Below are 10,576 nucleotides of genomic sequence, written 5' to 3' on the forward strand. Positions count from 1 at the left end.
TGCTGCTGATACAACTCTACTATAAATCAGTGCTGCTTGTATTCATTACACAGACTGCAGCTTGTTTTCCTTCTAGCAGTCTAATCAGTGACTAATTAACACCTGGGAGAGCATGGGAATACAATTATCAACCTGGCAGGTTAGAATGCATGCAGTGCTGTGAGTCCTGCTGTGTGAGGGGAACGTGCGGTAAACTATTAACAGTCTATAAGACGGTATTTTAAGCTTCCTCTACTGTTTAATAAAGTTGTGTTCCCCATTTGATAAAAATATGTTTTAATCTTTGATATTCAGTGACATACACCCACTGCTGAATCAGCATATTTAGATTAAAGATGAAACTTGTTGATGAAAGTTGTTTGTGCACTTTTAGTTTGGAAGAAGTCGTTTTTTCCTGCAGGAGCTCATGTAAACTCCCACCTGATGTCGGCACACATTTCATGACAACGTTGTTCTTTTACTGCTGATTATTTGGTGACTTACTGTGTCAAAAAAAAGTAATTAAAAAATGAAACTGACTGATTATTGTAAATCAAAAATAATCATTAGGCTTCATCTGATTGAGTATATTGTTGTCCAGTCATTCCTTGATGTTGTTTTGCTTGTTAGACATGCCTAATTAATGATTAACCCAAAATAATGAGGGAGGTCCTTTCATGGTTATATCCTGTTGCCAGATTAACACAAAAGGATGACATCAGTGCTCAACAATGGCTAAGTTATTCTATTTATTAGTAGAAAACGTGAGCTTACAGTATGGTATAAAATATAAAAATAAATGTTACTGACAACTAGCACCTAAACAAAGTACTGACAGTTACATGCACAGTAGTTTCAAAGTAATACAAAGGCATGTGTGTGTTTGCGTTTGTGTGTGTGTTTTCAGGAGGGAACCCAGATGTTGCCGTGTGTGTCGGGCGCCTGGCTGTACGGTATGTTCCAGATCCAAGGCTGATCTGAGAACAGAAAGAGAACAGGTCAGTAAAACCAAACATTTGTTAACATACAACATCACAACATCACAGCGGACAAACAGGCGGCATTTCTTCCAGCTACCTCGTCTTCTTCACTGTCCAAGTGAAAGATCATTCCTAAATCAATCAACGATTATTTTATAGGTTTCTCATATATCACATTTCTTTTAAATGATGCCCTTTCAACTGCATTGTTCTACGAAAAGAAATTGGATCGTGTGGAGTTTCCGTTGTAAATCACAATACATGACCTTCTGGTTGAAGTATTAACTCTTTGTGTTGTAGAGTTCTCCTAAGTACCACTAGAGGTCAATATAACAGCAGTTTAAGCTTAACCTGTTGTATGTTCGTTCAACCATAGACTGTATAAAAAGATGGACGACATGACTGCTCCCTCCTTTTTTTGGTAAGTTAAGTGTGTGTTTTGGTTAGCGGAAGAGGCCAGGGCAGCTCCAACCGCCGATCTCTACTGCTCAGTCCATGGCTCCGTATGTCGTCACCATCACAAGATGGCAGCGCCTATCACAGGGGCTACTTTGGCATCAATTTTGTACAATGGGAGCAAATGGAGACACGTCGTCCATCTATATATACAGTCATTGGGTTCAACCTTGGCTTAAAACACAGAGCTCAGTTAATCTAAAATTAAATGCCGTAGACTGTATAAAAAGACAGACCACATGACAGCTCCCTAAAAGTGAAGCCAAACCCTCTCTATCGCCCCCTGCTGACTGGCTGCATAGGTCATAAAGCCCGCCTCCTCCATGTTAACAGATGGGACATGAGTCAAACTATAAAATCAAAATACACGCCAAATAAATGTTTTTCAAACATAGTTTCTGTTATTATAGTTAGTTATTTTCATGCTGATTGATGTGTTCATTTTTCTGACAAGTTTATTTTTAATTAGTTATTTGATGCTGTAAAAAGGATGATTGACAGCTCTGTTGACAAATACGGCTCCTGCAGCCGATCTGTTTCAGATTAGCAGAGTAGAGGAGGAACGACGAGAGGAGACGTAACTAAAACAATCATTGAAGTTTACATATCTGTGAACGTCTGCTTCAGACCAACACAAGAAGCTACTCTGCTGTTAAATACGCCGGCGTGTGGCATCTTTCCTGTTTTTTTCAGTAAGTTCAGTGTGTGTTTTAGTTAGCGGAAGTGGCCAGGGCAGCTCCACCCACCGATCTCTACTGTCACCATCGCAAGATGGCAGCGACCACCTCTGGGCTATTTTATCTTCAATTTCATACAATGGGAGCAGACGGAGACGCGTCGTCCATCTACATATACAGTCTTTGATGTGAACACAAACAGCCAAATTTTTCACCCTGACGTTTCACAGCAGCAGTTGAGCCGCGCGCGAAGGAGGCTCGTCGTCAAAGATTTTGCGTGTCAAAACTAACAAAACTGACAAATGACACAGACACTACACAGCGGCACTTAAAATCTTTTAAAACAGAATAAGGTCAATACTAAGTGAAAGAGCAACAAAACAATTGAATATGCCAGTATGTACATAAATAAATACACACACTACACACACTGAAACACACACTTCTTTACCTTTAGCAGAGTAGCATGTAGGGGGCAGGTCAAAGGGCACAGTGAACCCAGAGGAGGTGGAGACAGGAAATGGATTTTTGTGCACTGGGAAAGTCTTCATGTTCTGAAGGAGACAACCATCACACCACATTTTACATCATGAAATACTTTTTTTCTACCCTCTAACAGTGGAAACATTGAGAGGTGTTCTTACAAAGGCGGAGGGCACGTAGAGGACTCCCAGCTCGTATGAACGGACCATCACCTGAGTGTTGTTCTTCTCAAGGGCGCCCCACGCTGCTTTGGACAGGTTGGAACTGAAACACACATACAATCAAATAAGCATCAATGTTACAATACAACTTCTTATAAAAGAAAGGATTATTTCAGCATTGAATAATCTGTAACTATCATTTTAGTTTTTTTTCAGTAAAGTTCGGCTTTATATGTTTACTGTGGCTGAACAAATGTTCCTTGAACACAATACTGGGCAACTGGCTTGTCAGTGAAACCAACAGATTGATGAGACACATATTTATACAATGGAACCAACCAAAATATAAAGATTATATAAGTAGTTTTATAATTATGTCTTCAAAACAAAATATAATATATATATATATATATTAATAGCTAATCCTTTAAGAGGTGGACCATTTACAAATGTTGTCCTTCTGTTCACTCACCAAAAGGAAATATGTTTTAAACATGTTGTTTTTGTAAAGAAAAAAAAACTCTGAGCAGTGTATTAAAACAAAACAATTTTAGATAATCGACAGTATATGACAATTTACAAATTCACGTATTCAGATATGAATCTCGCACACACACCTTGTGACGAGGAACCAGGCGAGCTGAGTGAAGTCTGGAGACGCCCTCATGTATGTCTTGATGTGTGGCATGGCATGACTCCTTCCTGTCGTATCCGCCTTCCAACGGCTGCACACAAACACGCACACAAAAGAGTACCATTAAAATTGAAGCAAAGCATCACTTTTAATTGAAGTGTGTAAACTGTAATTTTGTAATAAGCTGAACCTCTGTTCATAGTCTTGTCCCATAATTTCTCATCAAATGTTCCTTCTAGGTGTGTACATGTACAGTGTGAGCAGCTGCAGCAGTTTGCGATATGTGTGTGAGAAAGATGTATCATGACTAGCTTCCAGGTTGATGTTACATATTAGTACCTGTAAAAGAAATGGTTAAATTATGATAATCAGAAGTGAACTTACTGGAAGTAGGAGTGGAGCCAGACTTGTTTCTGAGCCGTCTGGATGCTGTAGGGAAGCGAGCCTCCCGCTGAACGACAACAGAGAAAAGCAACCAAACACACAGCAGTCACTAAGTAATCAAAAGTTACATCAATCAAGCAATCAGTCGAACACTCTCATGCTGAGGGTGGATGATTCAATCAATAAATAGGCATAAGTAAAATAAGCTCCCAAAGGGATCATGCTGTGGCCAGAATTACCGTCATTAAGTGAAGGTAGTTTGTATCTCTACAAAACATGACATACGATTCATTCCTTTAAGCGTACTCACCTGGATAGCCTTCTAAACTAGTCCTCACATCTTCGACTGATGGATACAGCTGCAAAACATCCACCCATTAGATTATTGTTCATTTCATTTAAATGCTGCATCACACAAGCAACAAATCACATGAAGTTTGTGTTGGAGGAACGTACCAAGTGTATGGGGGGGTCCGAGCGAAGAGAGGATTTCCCCAGCGTAGTCATGGTGCGCTGAAACTCCCCTGCCAACCATTTGGTCTTATCCAGCCCCATGGAGCCGATGCTGGAGAACTGACCTAACACAGGCCACGTCTCCTCGTCGGGCACCGGCTCTGTGTGCTCATACAGCAGCTGAAAAAGGTAAAGACATGAAGAAATGAGTAAGAGACTACATACATCTCACATGTTTAAGTGTAATCATTATGTTCAAATAGCTTTTATTTTTAGTTGCATTATGCTTACGCATGGAATTAAATACTAAAGACATTTCTTTAGTACTTTACATTAAGGGCTATTAGCAGTGTTGCTAAGATGCTCACTACTTAAAAAGGAATATTTGTGTGTTTGTATGTTTTACACCACAGACTACATACTGTTTAAACCATCCACTACTGCTGCCCATTTTCCAATGTTAACCAGGAGTTTGTTTTATGGCAACCTACCTTTCAAGCAGGTAATTGTTGTTTTACGGTTATGCTGTAATGTAACCAAAAGTTGTTAAATGATTCCTAACTTTCATATTTCAACATTTCTCATGTCCCTAAAGAGTTCAGATGAAGGTACTTTTCCAGAAGTGATTGAACTCCACAGAATTGACAAAACAGACAATTTGTCCAAATGCATAGCTATCCAACCATAATGTATCCTTGCCAAATGTGCAGATAGTATGACTGCGTGAGGGGCGACTGAATTTAACAGCAAATATCAAGAGTCTGAAGTTTCTGAAGAATAATTTGGAATTAGAAAATGCATAAAGTTACATAAAAAAATGAAACAAATATGTTAAATTACACACAAAATAATATTATATAACTGATTAATTATAATAGTGAAAAAATGACTTAGTTGAGCTTGTGCGACTGACCCTATTGACCCACCCTGGAGCTCCCTGATGAGGCCCAATTCTGGGTTAGCCATGAGTGGATGGGGCATCCCTTCCCTGGACTTTATACAAATCATTACTATAATTGTTGTATTATTACACCTATTAATATTTCTTACTTTTTTGTAATCACAATTAATATTTGCCTTAGCACTAATTAACTCACTTATTTATCTAGAAACCCTCTCCCCCAGCCACTTCCCAACCCTCTTTATATATGATCAATTTTGTTATTTATTTAACCCCTCCTTTCCCCCTCTCTTTTCCCATCACCCACCCCATCTATCCACACAAACAGTTTTTATTGTAGAGAACCAATCTAAGTACACGCACACATGCATGCAACATCACAACATCAAACCAACATCACACACAAACACAGATTACCTTCACAAGCCCTTTAAAAACAAAAAAAAAGTGTTTCACTAAAATTACCCAAAACAATGAATATGATAAAAATACAAACTCAAATTGACCATCTCTTCCTGTGGTAAAAAAATTACATAAAACAAATTTCATGGGGACAAATTGAAACCACTGTCAGAAATGGTCTCGTGAGAGAGGAGAGGCAGCAGAGAGCTCCTTACCTTCCTCAGCCTCAGGTGGCCCCATCGCTCCATGTCTGGACCCACATATCTCCCTGGTGTTGAGCCGACCAAATAAACCCTGATGATAGAAGATAAGATTATAAAACAATTATAATCTGGATTTTATATTTACCCCATTGAATTTACAGCAGACTGAAGTCTATATTACATGATTTGATGCTAGAGTCATGAGTATGTCTCCTTTTTCTCCCTCATCAGACCTTCACCAGAACAGTCTGTGTCAGTGCAAATACTGTACGGGCCTCTTGTTTACCTGGTCTCTGACAGGTCGTGCTCTTTGATTCGTTGGATCCACTCCTCCAGCTCTGGTGCTCTGTACGATGCCAGGTATTCCAGCAGGTCCCTCTTAAAGAAGGTAGGTGACTCACCTGCTGTCTCACTGCTGCCCTTTGGTAACCGTGGAAACAGTGGGCTCATCCACATCCTGATTTGGAAATTATACATTTACAGGCATATATGGGAAATAGCTTCTCTTTTCTTTTGATGTGGCTGCACAGATTGGTGTGTACATCCCCAAATTGCTTCTTTGGTTTAATAAAAGTTAAAATCCCACAACAGACAGACTCACCCTTGTGTTTTCTGATACCAGTCAGCTCTGATGAGGTTGGAGGTCAGAATAATGACTCTGAAGCCTTCTTCATACCACAGCAACATCATCTTCCTGCACAAAAAAAATGTTATGCATGCATTAACAAAGAATACTCTCCTGTAACTGTACAGGGAGTTAAAAATACTAACACTTACATAGGATGACAACAGTATGATACAGGTGTAATACCAAGGGAAACAAATGCTTACGTGTGGTGAGTCCCAAAAGCAATATCCAGCTTGGCCTGTCAAGGAAAATCACAAACATGCTGAGTCTCATTAAGAAACAGTCTCATTAACAGGCCCCTACTTTTAAGTTCAGGCTGTATATAATGTCAGCCAAATTGCTCTACAGATGTTGAACAACTGTTTAAACCACTGTTGCTCTGTGGTTGTGAGTCCGTACCTGGCAGAATCGAACATGTGGGAACGGCTGAGCCTGCTGGACCAGTCGGGCTTTGGCCTCCCTCTTATCTCCATGGACGATCAAAACTGGACGATCCCTGTAAACACAACCAGAAACCAAAGGTTTAGACTGAACATCACCAGATTGTCTCAAGCTTGATTACTTTCCTCTTCTCTTACAAACTTGTATTGACCACAATTTGAGTGATTACTTTAGAATGTCTTTATCCAATATTGAATTGGGAGTTTTAGAATCTCGTTATGGTTTGATTACAGATTTAGGTTTTTTTCAACCCTGGTGAGATTGAAAACTAATCAAATATTATTAATAAATAGGAAATCAACTATTTTCACAAATGCAACTGAACATATTGTATAACAGCACTGTTAAAAATGTGAAAAAGCTTTCAGTGTAAAACTCTGAACCTAGCAATGCAAGCAATCTCCTACATGCTTACCAAATGTATACATTTATTGCTCCATCTTTAAATTGTGAATTTTCGTTCATTTGTTTAGCATTATGAGAATATATTTGCAACCTTATAATACAAGCCATTATACACTAGAGGGCGCTGTCAGTATAATATGGACTTGCAATCAAGAGACTCCAGCTTATCAGATAAATGTGTACATGCTTGTGATCGTTAATGGCAGTAAAGAAGAAACACAACTTACCTAAACTCTGACGGGTACTGCTTAACCATCCAGGCAATATCAAAGCAGTAGTTAAACTATAAAGAAAGAGAGTAAACTTGTATTAATGTAAAAAAAAAAATTCCCTCCAAACCTGGAAAAAAGATAAGAGTCTATGGCTATTCTAGTGGCTAGCTGCAAGGCTAGTTACAGTGGTGCTTTATGCTAAATGCTAATATCAGCATGTTAACATACTTACAGTGACAATGAAAACATTGATGATTTTTACCATTTTTCCCATGGTTTAGTTCCGTGTGTAAGCATGCTATTATATGCTAAATAGCTCTAAAAACAAAGTACAGCAGAGGATGATGACAATATCATTCCGTGTCTCTTTACTATAAACAACCAATTGATTTTTGACCACCTCAGTGGACCACCAACGTGATTACCTTGAAGGCCGTGGGGAATATACATAACACCAAATTTCATGGCAATGAATCCAATAATTGCCCAATAACCTAACAACCTAAAACTGAAATGTGGCTCTAGTTGAAAAGTTAGAAGTATCCATGCTCTTTAGTCCAGGAGTATTCAAAGCAGTCCATACCAGACTCAGCCTGGCAATCTGGCAATTCTGGCATATGGGCTGACCCACCTGATGTGGACCACCACCAGCAATGTTGGACATAAAGAAATCACGCCATTTTGGGGAGTTGCAGTGCAGACCAGATGAAAATAGCCAAGGCCTAATTTTGTTCCCCAACCAACCCTGATCATATAGTTGCTGAATATTCAGTGTGGACCAAAATATTTGGGTTGATTAAGAAAGTGATGGATAAACATTGTCATCACTAGAGCCATGCTGTTAGCATGACTGAAAAAACAAAAGATCAAAAAAGTTTATATGGTTACTTACCTGAGCAGACTCTTTCAAGGTCCCAAATAATGGAGAGAGGATGTCTGGATGAATGAATAAAGTAAACATTACCAAATAGAACTTCAGTTATGTATCTACAGCAGGGAGATCTTTAAAGGGAATGGCTAATGCTCTGCTTTGACGTTGCCTGTTGATCTGGGATTGTAATTATCAATCTTCTGATTAAATACATGATTTTATTGTCTTAAATGCAGAAACAAACTGTCTACACCAAATGTCACTGGATAAAACAGTCCTCACCTCTGATGTGCAGAGCTCCTCTGTTGTACTTCCTGTCCAGGCCTGTGACTTTGTTGAGGTAAAACCTGTAGTTGTCCTCTAAACAAGGAATACTGGATTCAAAGAAGTCCTCTGGTTCATCGATGTAGTAGACCCGACCATGGGGACTTGGAGGGCACTCAGCCACCACCTTCACCTTCTTACTTTTGGGGATCGGAGGAGCCTTCTTCGGTGGGTTACTGACACTCTCCCTCTTCACCTCTCCATCATCATCACTGTCTGAGAGAGCCCAGCCTGAGCCCTCTGACACCTCTTTCTTCCTCTTTCCAGCCAATGATGGAGTAGTTTCATACTTCACTGGTTTTGACTGGTTCATCGCTGCTGACTGTCTGGCCTCAGAGCCGATAACAAGCGAGGATACAGGTGTTTTTGCTGGCTCTGGTTTCACCTCCACAGCTGCTGTTACTGGTTCCAGTTTGAGACTGGGAGGAGGGGCAGGACGATGGGAGCTGTAACTGGGTACAGCAGGTGGGTGGGGCTTAGATGTTGAAGTTCCAGAAGGAGGAAGACCTTCATCGTCGTCATCACTGCTGGAGACGGTCCACTTGCCATGTTGACTGTCCTGAGACATGGCTGACAAGAGAAACACAGAGGTCAAATATCAGCAGTCATTAGCAGTAGGTCATGCTGGAGCCTGAACTGATAAACTATTCTGTATGTGCTGCATTTTAAAGTTTATGACCAACTTAATACAGCTTGAATTTTAGCCTGATTATACCTGCTTTTGCATTTTCATCATCTTTCTCTGAGCGTTATACCACACAAAGCAACTTAACCATTAAAACTTGCAGGACAGACAGGCTTGGAGACAACTTATTCCACCAATCTGATGTGATTAATTTGTGTTTATTTTAGGAAATGGATGTCTGCATCTGCAAAATTCAATTCGCAGTATGTGAGTGTTTTGGTCATGCTTTGTCATGTTTAGACAATGCACAATGCAGACAAAGATCATAACACAGCAACTTACAGGGTCTAAATCTAAAATGCTGGAACATCTATGAACATTCATGTATGCACAGAAACAGCAAGGCATGCTTTGACAAATTCTTGAAAATGTGCAAAATACAAAAATACAATTTCTACAAGAATAAGGAATTGTGTACTTAAGGTCTTAGACAAATTGATGTGAGAATAAAGCAAAACAGATCGTGCAAGTTCTGCAGTTCACAAACGACAATATAAAGATGATATGAACTGTGTATCAGTAGCGTGAATAATAACGTTACTGCCGAGCGGGATGTTTCATTTACCAGAGTCATAAAAGCGCAGCGGCACAGGTAATGATGTTATTAATGCAGACTCCTATCAATCCACCGCTGTACAAACTTAATACAAAATGCCTCCATGAAACAACATACTATGCAGGTTGTGCACGAGGGATACGTGTCCGGGTGGAAACTCATGTTCATGCCGTTCATTGTAGTTCCGCCACAATGGCGGGATGTAACAGGCAGATTTATCAAATAAAAGCTAGCACACAAGTATGGCCGATGATAAAATCATCAGATAATAGATATTAACTTTTGACTTTGTTTTTTTTCCCTTCTATTTAAACTAGGCTATATACTATAATTCAATTATTTTTTCCGTTTGTTGGATAGTTAATTGTTCAAGTTAGTATTTTGATTTTTAAATTATGAATTTTAAATCAAAAATTTTAAATTATAGTGTCATTCAAATGAACTGGCCCTCTCCTTGATGAGCGAGGAATACTACCCACAGTGCAAACAATCAACAAATAAAATAAAACTAAATAAATAAAAGTAGCATGAATGAAATAGTCTAATTTAGTTTTAGTGAATTTATTAGGAAGAGAAAGCTAACAAACAACCAAATCAACTTTTAATCTGTTTTATTATTGGTATTAAAACCTGTACCAGATACTCTGTAAAGAAAAGTTGTCATCATTCAACCTGAGCAATATGACTTGTGAAAATAAACAGCACTAAAAAGTGTGGTGAGCTATTCACATCAAGGTTTTG

General features: G+C 39.1%; 1 protein-coding gene across 1 annotated transcript; it reads right to left on the reverse strand.

Annotated features, from left to right (window-relative positions):
* Positions 1-748: 748 nt before the first annotated feature.
* On the reverse strand, positions 749-9,935 carry tdp1 (tyrosyl-DNA phosphodiesterase 1). Its single transcript, XM_069658809.1, has 16 exons — positions 9,845-9,935; positions 8,553-9,164; positions 8,292-8,335; positions 7,415-7,470; positions 6,741-6,837; positions 6,545-6,579; positions 6,315-6,407; positions 6,000-6,170; positions 5,726-5,804; positions 4,211-4,387; positions 4,065-4,113; positions 3,755-3,821; positions 3,354-3,461; positions 2,737-2,839; positions 2,544-2,646; positions 749-956 (listed from the first exon to the last, which is right to left on the reverse strand). Exons 2-16 carry the CDS (start codon positions 9,160-9,162, stop codon positions 883-885), a joined length of 1,866 nt encoding a protein of 621 aa, XP_069514910.1. The 5' UTR covers positions 9,163-9,164; positions 9,845-9,935; the 3' UTR covers positions 749-882.
* Positions 9,936-10,576: the final 641 nt, after the last annotated feature.

Source organism: Semicossyphus pulcher, unplaced genomic scaffold (assembly GCF_022749685.1).
Source record: "Semicossyphus pulcher isolate SPU_LCO1_2020_fin unplaced genomic scaffold, fSemPul1.0.p SCAF_1, whole genome shotgun sequence".
In the NCBI taxonomy this organism is placed as follows: Eukaryota; Metazoa; Chordata; class Actinopteri; order Labriformes; family Labridae; genus Semicossyphus; species Semicossyphus pulcher.

Excerpts from the sequence above, each read along its gene's own strand:
- tdp1 (XM_069658809.1), bottom strand. The coding sequence starts at position 9,162 with ATGTCTCAGGACAGTCAACATGGCAAGTGGACCGTCTCCAGCAGTGAT. Across the intron at positions 6,838-7,414 it reads CAGTACCCGTCAGAGTTTAG|GGATCGTCCAGTTTTGATCG; the intron begins GTAAGTTGTGTT and ends TTGTGTTTACAG. Across the intron at positions 2,840-3,353 it reads GCCTGGTTCCTCGTCACAAG|TTCCAACCTGTCCAAAGCAG; the intron begins GTGTGTGTGCGA and ends TGTGTGTTTCAG.